This window comes from Artibeus jamaicensis, unplaced genomic scaffold (genome assembly GCF_021234435.1).
Source record: "Artibeus jamaicensis isolate MK-2021 breed Jamaican fruit bat unplaced genomic scaffold, CSHL_Jam_final contig_793, whole genome shotgun sequence".
Lineage (NCBI taxonomy): Eukaryota > Metazoa > Chordata > Mammalia > Chiroptera > Phyllostomidae > Artibeus > Artibeus jamaicensis.
In genome coordinates, this window is record NW_026521975.1 from 13,184,503 (window position 1) to 13,203,609 (window position 19,107).

Here is a 19,107-nt window from a genome sequence, read left to right on the forward strand (position 1 = left end):
GCCAAGCCAGCTGACGGATGCTCTCCCTAACGGGACTGTTGATCAGGCACACTGTGCCCTCGGCTGAGGTGCCCCCCCAGCTACTTTACTCAGGTCTGCCCTCTCCCAGTCTCCTCCTCCAGCCCAAAGCTCACCCTGCAGCTGACATTGAAATTCATCTCTCCAGGCTCATCCAGGACTTTCCTCCATCAATTCTGCCTATCTTCACTGAATATTCATTCTTCTCTTCTCGTCTGCCTTCTTCCTCCTCCCCACCTCCAGGTATTCACATATCTTTCCCACCTAAAAAAAGCCTTCCCTCAACTCCGCTACCCATCTCTAGCTACCTTACTATTTTTAACCTTCCCTTCACAGCCAAACCTTTCCAGAGTCATCTATATGCACTCCCACCACTTCCTCCCCATCCACTCACTCCCCATTCCCCTCGCAATTTGGATTCCAACTCCCATACATAATTTCAAAGGTTACCAATGATCTCCCAGTTTCCAGAACCAAGGAGGTCTGTTCAGTCCCCATTTCCCTTAAGCTCTCTGCAGCTTTAGGCCTATTGATGACCTGTTTTTCTCCGAGCACTGCTGTCTTCTGGTTCTCCTCCAGCCTTTTACTTGAGTCTACAGATCTGTCACGGCCCTCTGCCCTTAAGCCTCTATATGCTTTTCATTTATTATCTCATCTATTCTGATAGCTCCAGCCACAACTTCTTTCGGATATCTCCCAAATCTACTTTTCCGGCTCTGGCATCCTTCCAAAGCTCCAGACTCTGTTATTCGCCTACGGAATCGACACTTCCCTTAGCTATTTCACTGACACCTGAAATGTAACATGTCCCAAAGTAAGTCCCCAAATACTCCCTCTCCTCCTGCCTCCCCACAGCTGCTTGCCCTCTTCCTAACTCCTTACTGTCATTTACGGTAATCTATATCCTCCCAGTCACCAGGCTCTAAGCTCTGGAGTCATCTGTAAGTCCTGCCTTTTCCTTGACATTTCTACATCCAAGTTGCCAAGTCCTATAAACCCTACCTCCACGAGGTCCCTCGTATCCAGCCCCTCCTCTCCTTTTCCACTGTGAGATATCAAGTTCAGACCCTCCTTACCTGTCACAATGGTATCCCAATCCAGCCCTGGCCAGCAGTACCTCCCCCATTCCAATCAATAGGGCTGCCAGATTTATCTTCCTGATCATGCCACTGCTCCATTCAGAAACTTTTAGTGTCTCTCAAAAGCAAACTGCAGAAAAGACCAAACTCCTTGGCCTGTGACTCAAAGCCCTTAACGATCTAGGAGCCCATGTTTGATAAATGAAGCAATCAGTCAACCTAGTCCACACACTCTGCTAATTTTTTTCTCCCTTTGATCTTCCACCTGCATCCATCTCTGAGTCACATAAACTGGACCTCTTACTGCCCTAAATATGCCATGCACATTCCCACCTCCCTAACACCAGTTGAACCGGAAAACAATACTTTCTGTCTTCCCCATCCAAATCCTACTCATCCTCAAGTCACAGCTCGAGGGGTAACCACTTCCTTGAGAACACAGCTCACTTACTTACCATTTTTCACGCCTACTGTTTATCCCTCATGTCCATGTTTTCCAGCTAATGTCCAGCTCCCTTCTAATAACACCATGGGACAGAAGGGGAGGAGACAAAAGCTAATTCTCCAAGTTTGTTCTTTACTTCTCTGAATTAATTCCTTTGTCCTACTAGCTGATTCTTTCCATTCCCTCACTCCTCAGCAGACACAATTTCAAGCAGCTCTATTGATCCAACAGCCCTGTAGCTGTCAATCATTTCCTGGTTATTTTGCTGCCAATCACTCACACACAAAGGAGTGGCAAGAGGAGTCTGAACTGCCTGCAGACAGAGAAGGAGCAGGAAGGGACTGATTCACTGCACCCACCTGAGGCTTGGCAGATGTAAGAAGCCCATTTTTGCTAGGTGCCTCCAGATGGCACGGGGCCATGTGACAGGGCCTGGGGGCTGGCATTTTTATACTTTTGTGGGGGAGAGAATAGGAGTGTCCCAAAAACAAAGTTGAGAAAGGACTGCTCTCTTCCTGGGCTGGAAAGGTCCCACGGAAGTCAGATTAAATAAAATAATACTTGTCAGAAGAGACACTTAGAGTAACAAAATGTTCGATTTGGAAGGAACTATCTATATACATTTGGATAGAACTGTACAACCTATAAAGACGTTTCACACACAGTATCTGACTTGAGTCTCTCAGTAGCCCTGTTGGTGCAGGAGTGGGGCATTATCCTCATCTTATACAGATGTTAAAGTCACTGACCCAAGACATTCAGATAAGTAGAGAGCAAAGGGGAGTGTTCACCTGCTGCTCTCTTGCCTGACCTTCTAAGCCTCCTTCACAGGCTTCTTCTTTCTTCTTTTCCTACCCCTTAAATGTAAGTGCTCCCTGAGGGGGTACATTTATATCCATTTCCCTTCCTGTGCTATATATTTTTATAATGATTTTACATACTCGCATAGCACAGTACATGGATGCCGTAGGCACTCGATAAGTATTTGTCAAACAAATTGTTAAATGACTGAATGAAAGAACTGAGGCCCAAACTTTAGCCTTCTGGTCCCACAGACAGGCTCCTTGTACCCCATCAGCCTCCTCTCTGCACTCCCTTCCATCCCATGTCAAAAGCCCTGCACAGCACCCACCCAGGGACCCCCCCCAGCCTCTGTGCCACCACATTTATGTATTAAAACAACAGGAGCTGTCCTTGTGCTCCTACTGTGTATCAGAAGCCACGACATATTTTTATACGTTGTTTTCCCACGTAATCCTTCCAACCTGTAAAATAAGTATTATTAGTCCCATTTTGCAGAAGATGAGGATGAAAGAGATTAAATAATTTACTTGGGATTCTACCCCTAGTTTGGTGCCAAGTCTGTCTTATACAATAAACCCCATGAGCTCTGGCTACACAGGGTTGTCAACCTCAGCACCATTAACACTTCAGGGCTGGATAATTCCTTACTGTCCTGTGACTTACAAGATGATTAGCAGTGCCCTAGACCTGCAGCCACTTGCTGTGCCAGTAGCAACACTCCGCCTGTACCCCTACCCCCCAGAATTATGACATTAAAAAAATGTGTCCAGACATTGACAGTGGTTCCCTGGAAGATAAAACTGCCCCCAGCTGAGAACCACTGGACTATACCATAGTGACTCTCTCCAAAAGTAAACAGCCAAGTTCCAGAACCAGAAAGAACTTTGAAAACTAAAAATGTTCATTCTCTAACATCTTAAAGGAACCTCTAGTTCACCTGTGCTAGTGCTTTACTGATATTTACAGTCAGTAGATTTTTCTTACTTCTAACTTAATTTCTTTCTGTAGCTTTAGTTTATTCCAATAGCTTCGGTTTATGCTTACCTCTTTCATCTCACAAAAGATTACCAGATACAATTAGAGGGAAGGAGCCAATAACAGTTATTGATGATTGGTAGCACAAGGAAGAAGCAAAGCCTCCCAAACCTTATGGAGAGCTCCTGAATACCACTGATATGTTCTAAAATACATTAATATAGAAATAGTCTACATAAATTCAATATTAGAAATATTAACAACATCCCCTCTCCAGAACAGCAAAGTCCTCCTGCTACTCCCCAGAAGTTCCTGGGAAATGATGTGACCAAAAGCCCAACTCATGATGAGTGGAAGTGGAGGAGAATTAAGAAGAAATAATAAACATTGAATTACACATCACATTTACATTCTGGAGCACCGAGCACAGTGTCAAAAAGAGATGTTTTCCATTGCTGCAAAAGAGAGCTCAGGACATGACAGACCCTCTCTCTTTTAGGTGCCTGACAGTGCACAGCCAGGGTGGTGACAGCTACTCAAAGAATTGCACACCTGCATTGGTCGTTATTCCCAAACCTCCTTTCTCTATGAGCTAAACATTATGACATCCAGTTCTTCTGTCTAGGTAGGATGGGGCTATGATCTGAGAGAAAAGTTTCAAGAATCATAATGTGAACACCAACACACCACCACCTAGATTCAACAATTGCTTATGTACTACCATGTTTGCTTTATTTGTACTGGGGGAGGTGATTTTTTATGATAAATCATAAGCTTTTTAAAAGGCCTTTCTCCTTACCTCCAAAGAAAAATTAACTTCAATGGTAGAGATCAACCCTAGAGATATATGAAAGGGTAAAAACACAATATACTACCACTGATGAAGTGAGAAAATGAGTGTAGACAAGTGAGTGTTTGAGGAACTTGGGAGAGTTGGTCTTCTGAGTTGCAAAAGCTCCCAGAAGAAGAAGGAGCTCAAATCTCCAAAAATGGGTTAGCTTTAGAGAGTGGGGGTGCCAGGGTGGATAATTCAAGGAGAACATGAGTCAAGGAGCCCTTGAATAGTGAGAAGAGCAGCCAGGCCAGAGCTGAGCTGGCAAGTAAGGACTTGGCCCTGAAGGCACTAGTGAGACATGCTTGGTCTATGCCTTTAAGTTCATAGACCAGACCAGGTAGTGATATGATGAAAGTAGTGTAATCTACTTTGGGAAGTGCAATTTGCCTCCAGGTACCAATTTGGAGTGGGGGTGAGAGAGCAGATTCCAAGGACAAGAATGAAGGCCACAAAAAAAAAAGTCCATGAGCAGCATGAACAGCAAGGGCTAACTATGAAAAATAATTTAATAGGTTTGTTGGAGGAGAGATCCCTCACAGACAACACCAAGGGTTTAAATATCATGACAGAGATGGAAGATGCCATTTGCAGAATGAAGGGAGGCAAGTGCAGAAGAGCCACTGTGGGGAGTTGGAAAGACATACAGAGTTGAGTCTGAGTATGACAAAGTCCAAGTAAGAGCAAATGCTCCACTTGAAAATGTCTGGAATCACAGGGCAAAGCTCAACACAAAGACAGAGGTAGAAGATATTTCCACATCATCTTATCTTCATCTATCTTCTTGGGGTTTTTTTTTCCCTGAATAGTAAAGGAAGAGTTTTCTCCTCTGTCACCTAAGCCAAGCTCTTATATTTACTAGAAAACCTATTCTTACCTCACCTTTTCAGGTGTCTAACTCAACAATCAAGCTCCCATCTTCAGTTTTTCCTGTCCATGGGTTTTATCCCCCCACCTACAAACCTGCTCTAACTCTGACAAAAAACAAACAAAACAAAACAAAAACTGCTTATGGATAGCACACAACTTCTTTTTCCTTTCACTGATAAACTCTGTAAGTAACTGCTTCCTACCCACCACCCCAAATCCCTATTCTGAATCCCTGTTCTGATATCGTGCTCCCGAGAGCTCCCAGTGGCCTTCTTTCTATCACATCCAGTGACAGACACCCACTGCTCTCCTGTTCACGCTGTCTACAGCCTGTCATCACATCCAAACCCACGTCAACTCCCTGGAGCCCCCAGGATCAAGTCCCCTTTGTTGCCACTTCCTAAATAAGGGTTTCTCCCCCAATGTCTAACCAGAGCCCTTCCTCATTTTCCTCCACCCACTCCAAGAGCCAAATCATCACAAAGCTAGGCTGTACCCAGTCCCAGTGCAGAAGGCATCTAAGTCTACATTGCCAACCCTAACCTCCTGCCTATGCTCCTATCTTGAGTACCACATTTCCCACAAAACAGCTCCACCTCGATATCCCCCAATCACCCCAATTATCCATATCTGGAACTAACATCACTACCTTCAAAAAGGACTCTTCTCTTCAACCAGATTACATCAGTAGGGACAGCCAGGCCTCTGTACTATCAACCAAGCTACTTCTGTTTCCTCATGGGCTTAATTTTCTTCTCCCCTTCTAACTAGTTCATCAACAAATCTCCACATTTCTGCCTTTGAAAATGTCTCCCAGTGTGGTCCCTGACTGCCCATCCTTTCTGCCACCAACCCAGACCAAGAACCCTCCCTCTCAGGTCTGGATCACTTTTGCATCTCCCTGATTTTTCCACTCTCTTCTCTGCTTCATCAGTCATATTACCTCCAGATTAACCTTTCCAAAAACCACTTGCTTCACCATATACCCTTGCTCGAAAACTTAAAATGACTCTCTACTAACTCTGAATCAAATCCAAACTCTTCTCTTGGGCTTCCAAGGCTCTCCCTGTCCGGCCTTGCCCTACTTACCCAATTCTGTTTCCCATTCCTCCCCGAACTACACCTTCCATTTGGTCATTCTGAATCCTCAGTGTTAATGCCCCAGCCTCCCTGTGCCTTTGCTCACCCTGCTCTTCCCACTGCCCATCCACATTCCCCCTCAAGGGTGACTCTCAGTTCCACTCTGCTGTATTTCTGTCAACTTTTTGTTTTATAGCACCAAAATGTTCAGCAATTAATTAATCTCTGAGAAGTAACTGTCTTTAAAAAGTTCAGTAAGGGAAGAGACCACTTTGAATATTTCATTTGTATTCCACAGCATCTTAGATAGCAGAGCGCTTCTGGTAGAAGTTGAAAAGTCCTTGTTGGTTTTCTGTTCCACGTGGTTCCTAGTCCCAGTTCTGAGTCCCCATATTTCCCCTTCTCTGCCTCATAGCCATCATCAATAAAACTACTAAGATATACTTTCCCACTCTTGGAATAGAGAATTACCAGGAAGATGATATGGAGCCCACCAATCTATAAGAATAGTGGGCTTGGGGTTGGGGGCAGTTGTCTGTGTGTGTCCACACACAGGGAGGGAAGATTTAAGAAATCTAGCTTAATCAGTTGGTCAGGAGAAGTGAAATACCAGAATAATCAGAAGATGACAAGTAAGGACAGAATCATTCCAAACATGCCTAATTAGAGGCATAGTATGCCGTGGTTTTGACAAAGCAATTGCCAGTCTGGTCTTTGTGCATGCAAAATTTTCCGCCAAAAAGAAAAGGGTAGCTCTGGCACTAGGGACTCTGAGAATTTGTTTGAAGGTTTCTCAATTGTTCAGTTGAATAAATTCATAAAGTCCAGACTGCTGGGTATAGTGCTATGTTCCATAGACAGGAATCAGAAGGAAGAAACTTAAGAAATATGGCGTATTCCAGAAAGTTAAGAAATATGGCCTTAAGAATCCCCAGCAAGAGCCCAGGCTAGAGAATGGAAGGGGGTAAGATCAGGAAGGAGAGCACAGAGGGCGACACAGGACCAAAGGCAGCCTGCACTCCCTTTTGGAACGTGTTACAGGGTCATAAGCCAGTTCCAGCCATATGCATTGAGGGTTTCTTTTCACATTTCTCTGATTAGAAATGCACATCAGACTTAGCCTCCCTTCAACCAAACTGCCCAAGGAAGACCAGCCCTAACAAGAGTCCCGCAGGAGTCTGCTATTTACTCTGTGATTTGAGCCAGAGCTAGAACTCAATGTAAGCCCCAAGTTGGATCTTGAAAAGTCGTAGGAAAAGCAACATACTGGACCATTATAGGCCATTAACACCATTAATGCTATGTGAATTCATTTGTGAGAAATTAGCAAGCATCCAGAAACTGAGCTCTCCTCCAACGATCTGGGACAGAGAACGGACAGGAACTAGTGTTTGGATGGTAGGAAAGAGGAAGGAGTGGGAAGGAAGGAAGGGAGGGAGGGAGGGAGGGAGGGAGGGAGGGAGGAAGGAAGGAAGGAAGGAAGGAAGGAAGGAAGGAAGGAAGGAAGGAAGGAAGGAAGGAAGGAAAGGGAGGGAGGGAGGGAGGGAAGGGAAGGAGGGAGGGAAGGGAAGGAAGGAAAGGAAAGGAAAGGAAAGGAAAGGAAAGGAAAGGAAAGGAAAGGAAAGGAAAGGAAAGGAAAGGAAAGGAAAGGAAGGAAAGGAAAGGAAAGGAAAGGAAAGGAAAGGAAAGGAAAGGAAAGGAAAGGAAAGGAAAGGAAAGGAAAGGAAAGGAAAGGAAAGGAAAGGAAAGGAAAGGAAAGGAAAGGAAAGGAAAGGAAAGGAAAGGAAAGGAAAGGAAAGAATCTAGAAAGAAAAAGTGGGGAGTCTCCCCCTTCCAGAGTTTCCCCCAGAGCTAAGAAAAGGCACACTTTTGCCCCACATGGAAGGCAAGAAGGGTCAAGAAGACCCCCTGGTGAATGTTTCCAGGCATCACTTAGCTCTCAGAAATTTGACCCTAGATGACAGGCTATAAACTCAGGTCAAGTCTGAGATGCTGGCTCCCCACATGCACTTGAGAATCCATGCCTTGGGTCCTACGCCAAGTGTGTGTGTGTGTGTGTGTGTGTGTGTGAGAGAGAGAGAGAGAGAGAGAGAGAGAGAGAGAGAGAGAGAGGGAATATGAATGTGACCTCTGGGGAAAAGGAATGAGGAAGGAAGGCAAGGCTGGGGCCTGAGGAGCTGGATAGGATAACAGGGGCTCCCTCTGCTTTCTCCAGGTGCTGGCATCAGCCTGTACTAAGCATTTTCCTTTCCAGACCCACTAGAAAATGAACATATGGGCCAATCAAATCTTGACTTCCAAAGCCACAAGTCTCCCCAACAAAGCACTCCACCCCCTTCCCTAGAGATGACCTCCAGGGCAAAGCAATGAGTTTAGGAAACAGATGGACGTGCAGAAAGCCTTCAGAGCTAACCTGATCTGGCCCCACCAGTCAGCGTTCTCTAATATAACTTAGCCAAGGAGAGGGCAGAAACGCGGGGTCTCCTAACTTAGTGGACTCCTTGGGACAAAGATCCCAGACAAAATGGTTCCAGACATGGGAGATGCGGAGCTCTACCTACCGAGTTGGTGGAAGCCACAGGTAAAAAGGGAGATGGGGAATCCCTTGGCCATCAGAGAAACAGGGCCACAGGTGGTGGGAGATGAAGGTGGTGGGTGTCCGTTCTGGGGAAAGGGCTCTGTGGTCAGGGAGCGAGAGAAGCTATAGAGCTGGGGGATGGGAGGTGGTGAGGCTGCAAACAGCTGGAAAGACAAATCTGGGGGCTTTACAAACCACAGGCAAGCAAAGACTCAGTGGGTGTGTATGAGGGGGACGCTAACTCACACTTCCAGGAATAAGTGATTCTTATGAAAATCTCATCCGTTCCCAGAACTGGAGAAGAGGACAAGGAGGACGCCTGAGGCGCCCACCGCCCTCCCGGCACGGTCTGCCTCTCAAGTCTAAGACGCAGGCTCCCCACACACACCCCGCTTGAGCGTCCTGGGTCCGCCCCGCTTATGACTGTCAGTCTGCAGCCTGCGTGACTCTGGGTCCCCAAGGCCTTTTTCTTTGCACATCAGGGCCCCGGGACCCTGGGCCGAGAAGGGGTGCCAGCCTGGGGCGGCCAGAGACGGGCTGACAGGCGCGGGGAGAAGGGTGTGGAGGGAGTGGACGGGGACGCCGGTAGCCGGATCCACGCGCCGCAAAGTGATCCAACATCGCCCCATCCCCGCGCTCGGGGAGAAGGCGGCCGAGGGAACCGCCTCCCGCCTCCCCACTACAGACTCCCGCAAGTGAGGTGAACCCCGAGGGGCGCCGAGCTCCCAGCCCCCACCCATCCCCGAAACGCGACCAGCATTGCCATAACAACAAGAATCTCCGCAACTCCAGCCGGACGGCGAGGGGGAGGGCTCCCCAACAGGCACACCCCAGCAACAGTCCCGCTTCCCCAAACTTGTCCGAGACGCCGCGTCCCAAGGCAGCGGCCCTGCCCCCGGCTGCCCGCACCGTGCCCAGTCTACCTGTGCGGAAAAAGGCGTCCACGTCCGAATCGGCCGCTCCTGCTTCCTCCGCTGCCCCCTCTAGGGGGTTCATGACTGGGGGAGGGCGTCCGCGAGCAGCCCGGGGCCGGCGAAGCCTGGGGCCGAGGACTGCTCGGCGCCGGGTGGGCAGAGGGCGCGGGGCGCAGCGGCTGCGGCTGCGGCCGCAGACCCGGCGGACTCCGGGCTTCGAGAGCTGGAGGCTGGGGCGGCAGGCTGGGGCAGAGGACGCCAAGCCTCCCTCAAGCGGAGGCGCGCGGCGGGCTGGGGGCGCCTGTCGCCGGCTCCCCCATGGTACCCCTTCCCCGGGGGCGCTGGCCGCCTGCTGACTGGCCCGGGCCGGGGGCCGGGCTGCCTGGGCGCCCGCTCTTGCCCAACAGCAGCAGCTGGCTCTCCTCCTCACCCGTCCGCCTGTCTCTATTGTTCAGCCTTGCTCCGCTCTCCTCTTTATTTTTCCTCCTCCCTCCCACCCTCCTGTCTCTCTACCTCCTCCCTCCCCGTTCGCTCGCCCGCTCGCTTGCCGTCTCCCTCCCTCCCTCCCTCGCTCTCTAGCTCCCCCTCTGGCTCCCGCCGCCGCCGCCGACTCCCCAGCTCCTCCCCCGGCTCCCGCTCCACAGTCCCGGCCAACAATGACTCGGGCAGCGCCGAGCTCTGCTGAGGCTCCGGCCAGCCAGGGCCCGAGGCTCGCCGCGGACCCCCGGCGGCGCGGTCGCCTCCTCGCCCCGCGGCCCGGCGCCAGCCTCTGGGGCAGCGGAGAGCCGGCCCGGAGCTATTGTTCCGGGCAGTACTAGGCCAGCTTCCTGAGCCCCGCAGGAAAAGCCCCGCGAAGGAGGTGGCCGAGGAGGGGGCGGGGCCGCTGGGCACTAGCCCGGCTCGCCCGGGGCTCTGCCGCCCCAGCAAGGCACGCTTAGCCTTTTCCCTCTTGCTCTCTGTGCTTCGCGCCCCACCCAGCTCCCAGGTGTGAGGGGGAACCCTAAGCGGCTTGTCTTTCTCCTTTTCAGACCGATCCCCAAGCTGGACTGACCTGTCCCTAGGGGCTGGACTCCCCACCCCCCATTCCCCTGCTCCTTGCAGATAAGCTCTCCCTTGTCCTTCTCCTCTTTAGAGCCTCTTGCATTTTCATCACTATCTCCCCGTAGTTCTTTCCTTTTTTTAGTTCTCTTCCTCTGCCCCCTTAAAACACCTCTGCCCATCTCTCTGACTCTTTGTCCACCTCATTCCTCTGGCGGCGTCCCCTTGACTATCTCTCTCTCTCTCCGTTACACTCTTCTGTCTCTCATTTGTCTCTGTCCTGCTTCAGTACTTGGCCCGTTTCTCAGCGCTTCTCTTGGACAGCTGTCAAAACTCCCTAATCCCCGGGGCTTTCTGTTTTATTCGTCTTCCTCGTGTGAATGGAGAGATCCAGTTGGCCAGGAGAAAGGAGGTGTTACGGCAAGCTGAATTTCAATTAAAGTGGGGAGAGGGGCTGGGCAGGAGTGGGGATGACAGGAGAAAAAAAGAAAGCAGATGCTGTATGGGTAATTAATGCAGTGATTGTATTGTGCCAATTGGTTTTAAGCAATAATTAAACAATAATTAGCCAGTATTCTGTTTATAGTTCTAGTGACTGCAGAACCTATAAAACAGAGGCTCTTTAACCTGAGTATTTAATGGGGTGTGTTGGGGGCTGTTGCTGTTGCCTCATCCAGGCAAATGGAATGGCTGTGGCCTGACCTAATGTGTTAAACACACCTAATAGGAAAACCAGGTCCTAGACTAAAGTTGATGGCATGCTACCCAACAGCCAGAATCTTCTGGATCTATTTGTCTCTGGGAAGCTCTCTGAATCAAAGCACCTGGGATCTTTCCAGATCTACCAGCTAAGTAACTCTAACAGCAAACAGAATTAATTAAATAAGTTTTCAGTGAACCCTTTCTGGCTCCTTGTACTCATCACTTTCTTTACTGAATGTCACAATGTTTTTTGTTCCTTTGTTGTACAGTTACCAATCTCCAATCTTGGATGTCTTATCAGACTCCATTCCTTAAATATTATTAATAGTGACTCTGAAGTCACAAGTTAATTGCCATGAGATGGAGATGAATTGCCAGATCTAATTCATCTGGCCCTGATATCTTGAACTGCCTTACGGCAGCCAAATGCCCCCTACTTACCACCTCCTCTGACAATGAAAAATTAAAAACTTTTAATTTGTCCTTTCTAAATTTTCTCCATTTAACCCCATGACAAAATTATCCTGTACTTCCCCTCCCCCACACCCCTCCCCCAGCCCACCCTTGCCACCCCCCAACACACGATGGCCTAGCTGCCATTAACTGCCACCATTATGCAGATGGAGAGCCAGAGGTATGGTAAGAGTATTATCTCATCCCAAAGTGAGAAGAAATATTACATGTTTAGAGGAAGGTTCATATCAAAATCTCAAGAAGTGTGGACCAGAATGGGGGATAACCTTATATAATGACATTGATTTTTGAGTGAAAATTTGGTGATTTCTATTAAAATTTTAAATGTTTTAGCTATATGAATATCAGACAAAGATTTCAGAGCACATAATGTTACCAGGGATAAAGAGGGATATTTCAATTCATTGATTGGACATATCATCCTCAAAGTTTTTGTATTTAATAAGAATTTTAAAATACATGAAGAAAAACTCATAGGACTACGAGGAGAAATAGACCAAGTCACAGTTATACTCAGAGATTTTAATATGTCTCAATACTTGATAGACTGAGGCAAGAGATCATCGGTAAGATACAAAAGACTTTAACAATGGTATCAAAGAACATAACCTAACTGACATTTATAGAATACTATACTCTACAGCAGCAGATACACATTTTTTCAAGTACGCAGGTAACATTTATCAACATAAACCATATGCTAAGCCATAATACAAGTCTCAATAAATTTAAAAGGATTCACACCATGCACACTGGTATGCAAATGATACTTTAGTTGCTTTTTAAAAATCATACAAAGTATGTTCTCTGAGCACAACACAATTAAATTATAAATCAATAACAAATTTCTGGAAAATCCACCCCAAATAATTGAAAACTAAATAACATACTTCTAAATAACCCATGGTCAACTAAGAACTCAAAGGGAATAATGGGAAGAATTTAGACTGAATAAAAGATGAAAAAAATATCATATAAGTATCTGTGGAATATAGCTAAAGCAGCCCTTAGAGAGAAATTTAGATGGCTAAAATATTTTGAAAAGAGAGGTCTCAAATCAAGGATCTTTTGTTCTACCTTAAGAGTAAATGAAACCCAAAGTAGAAAAACAAAACTTTTTAAAGACCAGAGTCCAAAGCGATAAAATAGATAACAGAAAAACAAAAGGGAAAAATCAATGAACCCAAAAGAGGGTTCTTTGTGAAGATCTATAAAATGTATAAACCTCTAACCAGACTGAAATAAGGGAACAATAGAGAAGAATCAAATTGTAACTTACAGGAAGGAGAGAAGCAGCATCACTATAGATTACAGAGATGTAAAAAAATAATAAGGGAATATTATGAATAATTCTATGCCAATAAATTTGACAACTTAGATAAAATGGACAAGTTCCTTGAAAGGCACAAACTACTAAAGCTTACTCAAGAAGAAATAGATCATTTAAATAGTTGAACATTCATTAAAGAAATAAAATTTGTAGTTTAAAAGCTTCCCACAAAGAAAATATGACCCTTATGGTTTCACTGGTGAATTCTGTAAAACATGTAAGGAAAAAATAAGAAATAAAAGCAATCCCACACTCACTAATCCAGAAAAATGGAGAAGAGGGAATTATTTCCCAATTATTTCTATAAGGTTAGTATAACTCAGATGCCAAAATGAAACAAAGACCAATTAATGGGGAGAAAACTACAGACCACTATCTTTTATGAACATAGATGCAAAAATTTTAATAAAGTTTTAGCAAATCAAACCCAACAACATATTACAAGGGTAATACATCATGGCAAAGTGGTTTATCCCAAAGATTCAGAGTTGGTTTGTCATTTGAAAAATCTATGTGATTTGCCATATATTATGAGTTGAATTTTGCACACCTCCCCAAAAAGATATGTGGAAGTCCTAAAACCTGTGAATATGATGTTATTTGGAGATGTAATCAATTTTGGATAAGGTCATTAGGGTGGGCCCTAATCCAATATGACTGTGTCCTTATAAGAATAAAACTTCATATTAACACAGAGACCCAGAGAGAAAACACCATGTGTCAACAAAGGCAGAGACTGGAGGGATGCAGCTGCAAGCCAAAGAATGCCAAGGACTGAGAGCCACCTCCAGAAGCTAGGGAGGAGCAAGGAAGCATTCAACCCGGAGTCTTAGAGGGAGAATGGCTCTGCTAACACCTTGATTTGGACCTCTAGCCTCCAGAACTGTGACAGAATAAATTTCTGTTCTTTTAAATCACCTGTTTGTGATTCTTTGTTATAGCAGGCCTAGAAAATTAATATGTATACTATAAGGAAAAAGAACAACTATATGATCATCTCAGTAGATACAAGAAGTGCATTTTACAAAACACATCATTCATTTCGGATCAAAATTCAGAAAACTAGAAATAAAAGAATCTTCCTCAACTTAATAAAGTTAAAACAAAAACCTTAACTAAAAACCTATAGCTAATATCATGCTTAATGGTGAAAGACTAAATCCTTTCCCTTTAAGATTAGAACAAAGAAAGGATATTTACTCTCACTCCTGTTCAACATTGTACGGATGTCTTAACCAGTACAATAAGGGAAGAAGAAAAAAAGCAAAGGCATTCAAATTGAAGAGGAAGAGGTAAAACTGTCTTTGTTCATAGACAACATAATTATCTGTTTAGAAAATTGCATGAAATCTACCAAAAAGCCACTAGAACTAAGATCTTCAGGCCCTGGCTGGTGTAGCTCAGTGGGTTGAGCATGGGCCTGTGAAGCAAAGGGCCTCTGGTTCGATTCCCAGTCAAGGCACATGCCTGGGTTGCAGGCCAGGTCCCCAGTAGGGGACACATGAGAGGCAACCACACATTGATGTTTCTCTCCCACTCTTTCTCCTTCCCTTTCCCTCTCCCTAAAAATAAATAAATAAAATATTTTTAAAAATAGATCATGTTTAGCAATATTTCAAGCGATAAAACAAATATAAAAATTCATTGTATTTCTATACACTAGCAATGAAGAGTTGAAAATAGAAATTTTAAAAATAAAACCACAGACTTTAATTGACCACGATCCACAGTTCAAGATGAACACCATAATCATATCAACCTTGTGAGTCTCTGGTGAAACATTTTAAACTAAGAGCTGAGCAAAGTCTTAACATAATTTTGTTGCAAGTTGAAATTTAGTTCATGTTTTTAAGAAAGCTGAAGCCCTGGCTGGTGTAGCTCAGTGGATTGAGCACGGGCCTGCGAAGCAGACAATCTCGGTTCGATTCCCAGTCAGGGCACATGCTGGGTTGCAGACCAGTTCCCTGCAGGCCAATTCCCAGCAGGGGACGCATGAAAAGCAACCATACATTGATGTTTCTCTCCCTCTCTCCTTCCCTTCCCCTCTAAAGATAAATAAATACAATCTTTTAAAAAAAAAAGAAAGCTGAGAAAAGACAATGGATTTAAATGGAAGGAGTGGAAGGCATGTCTCGTCTCTCTGGAGAGTTCTCAACTCTCGGTGCTTCCACAAGGAACCGTGGTTGCTGCCTTTGGCAGCACCGTCTGTGGAAGCACAGAAGGACGAGGCGTGGCTTCTGTCGTAGACCAGAAACACCCCACCTTTGAAAATCCCTGTTCACACAAGCTTAAAAATATGGCTTAAAAATATGAAATATGAAGACTAAATCCTGCACACTGTAAACTACAACACAATGCTGAAAGAAATTTGAAAACACTTAAGTAAATGAGAGATATTCTGGGTCATTGATCAGAAGACATCAATTTTCCCCAAATTGATCTGTGGATTCAATAAAATTCCATTGAAGTTTCTGTGGATTCAATAAAATTCCATTGAAGTTTCCAGGAGGTTTTTTGTAGATATCAACAAGTCAACTCAATGCAAAGAAACTAGAAAAGCCAACAACTAAGAAAGAAGAAAGTTGAGGGACTTCTATGACCCAATTTCAAGATTTATTAAAAGACCTTTCAAGTTGGAGTAATCAAGACAATGTAATGTTGATTTAAAGATGTACAAATGGATCAATGGCACAGAATGGAATCCCAAAACAGAGTCACATATTTATGGTCAATTGACTTTCAACCAAGATCAAAAGGAATTCAGCATAAAAAGGATAGCCTCTACAATGTTACTTGAACAACTAAAAATCTGTATTAGCTTTCTATGGCTGCTATAACAAATTACTAGAAACTTAATGACTTAAAGCAACACAAATTTTATTATCTTGCAATTCTGGAAGTCAAAGGTTTAAAATGGGCCTCACTGGGCTAAAATCAGGTGCTAGCAGGAATACATGATCTTTTCAAAGATTCTGGGGGAGAATCTGTTTCTTTGCTTTTTCTATCTTCCAGAAGCCACCTGCATTTTCTTTTGCTTCTGTCACCTTGCTCCATCTTCAAAATCAGCGATGTTGTTAAAGTCCATTTCTCTGTCTCTTTCTTTAGTTCCCCTCTACTACCTTTAAGAGCCCTTGTGATTACATTGGGCCTACCCAGATAAATCCAGGATAACCTCCCTATTTTAAGGTCACATGATTAGCAACTTTAATTTTATCTGAAACCTTAATTGCCATTTGCCAATTAACCTAACATACTCATAGGTTATGGATCTGGGAATCATAACATAGACATCTTTGAGGAAGGACATAATTCTGCTATCAATATCCATACAGAAACAGAAAATGAACTTAGATCAATATCTCAACCACACACAAAAATTAATTCAAAAGGATCATAGAACTAAATACAAAACCTAAAACTATAAAATTTCTAGAAGACAGTAAAGAAAAAGATTTTTTAGATATGACACCTGAAGCATAAATCTTAAAATAAAAAAATAAATGACTTTAAAATTTTAAAGTTCTGATCTTCAAAATATATTGTTAAGATAATGAAAAGATAAAACACTGGAAGAAAATATTTGAGGTGCACATATCTCATGAGTGACCGTATCCAGAGTATATAAAGAATTCTCGAACTTTTAAAATAAGAAAATAGATGACCCAATTTATATAAATTGGGCAAAAGATTTGAGTAGATGCTCACCTTAGCATATATATGGATGGCAAATAAGAACTCGAGAAGATACTCAAAATCAATAGTCACTAGGGAAATACAAACTAAAACCACAATGAGATACCACAATCTATGTCTATAATTAAAAAATTTGTTCATATCAGGTGTTGATGATGTGAAACAACTGGAACTCCCCTACATGTCTGGTGGGAATGTAGGATAATACAACCACTTTTGAAAACAATTTGGCATTTTCTTAGTAATTAAGTATACACCTGCCACCTGACCAAGCCATTCTTGAGAAATAAAAGCATATATCCATGCAATGACTTGTATACAAATTCTCATAGCGGCTTTATTTATAATAGCTGAAACCTGGAAGCAATACACACTCCATCAACAAGTGATAGGCTCAATAAACTGTGATATACACATATGATGGAATACTATTCAATAGTGAAAAGGAATGAATTATTGATATACTAACAGTATATAAATGCACTTAAAATAATTATGCTGAGTGAAAAAAGTCAGACAAAAAAAGTACATACTAAATTACTCCATTTATACAAAATTTCAGGAAATACAAAGTAATCTCTGCTGACAGGAAGCAGATCAGTTGTTGTCTAGGGATGACCAGGGGGGAGACAAGGAGAGGAGGAGAGGGTGGGATGACAAAAAGGAAGAATTAACTTTTGGAGGTGAGAGATGTGTTCTTTTTTTTTTAAAGCAATTAATTTTTTTTAAGATTTTATTTATTTATCTTTAGAGGGGAAGGGAAGGAGAGAGGGAGAGAAACATCAATGTATGGTTGCCTTTCATGCATCCCCTGCTGGGAACTGGTCTTCAGGGAACAGGCCTGCAAGCCCAGTATGTGCCCTGATGGGAATAGAACCGCGATTGTCTGCTTCGCAGGCCTGCGCTCAATCCACTGAGCTACACCAGCCAGGGTGGGAGAGATGTGTTCGTGATTGTGGCAATAGTTTCATAAGTGTCAAAACTCATCAAACTGTGTACTTTAAATATATGCAATTTATCAAAAGTCAATTATACCCCAGCAAAGCTATTTTAAAATTAATAATTATACTTATATTACATAAATATATAATGTTATATTTATATTGATTTTAATATAAATACTATATTATAAATCAAATATTGATTTATGACAATTTTATATATCTATTATATAAATCTATAATATGTATTTATATTGATTTTTAAATCAATAGTATATATGAGAGAGAGAGAGAAACATTGCCTGGCTGCCTCATACATGCACCCCCACTGGGGACCAAACCTGTGTATGTGCCCTGACCAGGAATTGAACCTGCAAACTTTAAGTGCACAGGATTATGCTCCAACAAACCAAGACACACCAGCTGGGCAAAATCAATAATTTTTCTTCGGAAGAAAGAGGGTAAAGCTCTAATTGCTTATGAGAAAATAAGTTATCTTGAGGAGAATATATGGTCTATAAAATGTATATCATATTTAAATATTTAAATTTCATAACATGCATTCTTTACAATGAGCAGAAAGAGAGAGAGAATCATTACCTGCAGAATCTTTTTCACCTGAGGCACAAGAATGTCAGAGTGGTAGAAGGTGGAGAGATGTTAGGTACAAGTAATTAGAAAAAACCTCTCAAATAATCTTGAAAGACACCATCTTCTCTCCACCCCTCCTTGAAGATTTACAGAGCAGGGGCCAGGATGAATGAAGTGTTTAAGAAAGATGTGCCCTGAAGACTGAGGGAGTTTGGAGTCCATAGGAGTAGTCTAGGAGCAGGTTATAAGTATGGTAAGCTCCTCAAGGAGGACGTTGCTGAGGGACTGAAGTAGGAAGCTGTGGAAGTCAATAAGAAAGAAAAAGAAACAACATGTTTCAGTGGCTTATATGTGGAGTGGAGAAGGGATGGGCAGAAAAGAGGAAGGAGTGGTGAACAGGAATTTAAGACCCCTCTGGGCACTAGGTAGCTGAGAGAATGGTGGCATGACTAACAGAAAAAAAATCCAGGAGAGAAATCAATCTAAAGAAAGGTGAGGAAGTGATTAAGTAAAACATGACAGTCTAAACCCTCATTTCATTAATGAGAAGTCTATAAACTAGAAAGTAAAGTGACTTGCCCAAGTTCACACAGCAGACCCTAGAACTTATGACTCTTAGGCCAGTTTTCCATGCTATTTCCCTGTAACACAATTCACCTCACCTGAGAAGTCTGAAGTGGCGATGGGCATCCAGGTGCTAATTTCCAATCAGCAATTAAAACTGTCCACGCAGACTCTGGGAG

At 43.8% G+C, this 19,107-nt stretch overlaps 1 protein-coding gene across 3 annotated transcripts in view; it reads right to left on the minus strand.

The window, feature by feature from the left end:
- The window catches only part of LOC119039416 (kalirin), a 571,768-nt gene extending 561,696 nt beyond the window's left edge, over positions 1-10,072 (minus strand). For all 3 annotated transcript variants that reach the window (XM_053672926.1, XM_053672927.1, XM_037132217.2), the window contains exon 1: positions 9,605-10,072. In XM_053672926.1, the coding sequence (XP_053528901.1) occupies positions 9,605-9,677 (73 nt within the window). In that variant the 5' untranslated portion in view covers positions 9,678-10,072. The remainder of the gene's footprint in view (positions 1-9,604) is intronic.
- Between the last annotated feature and the right edge of the window lie 9,035 nt (positions 10,073-19,107).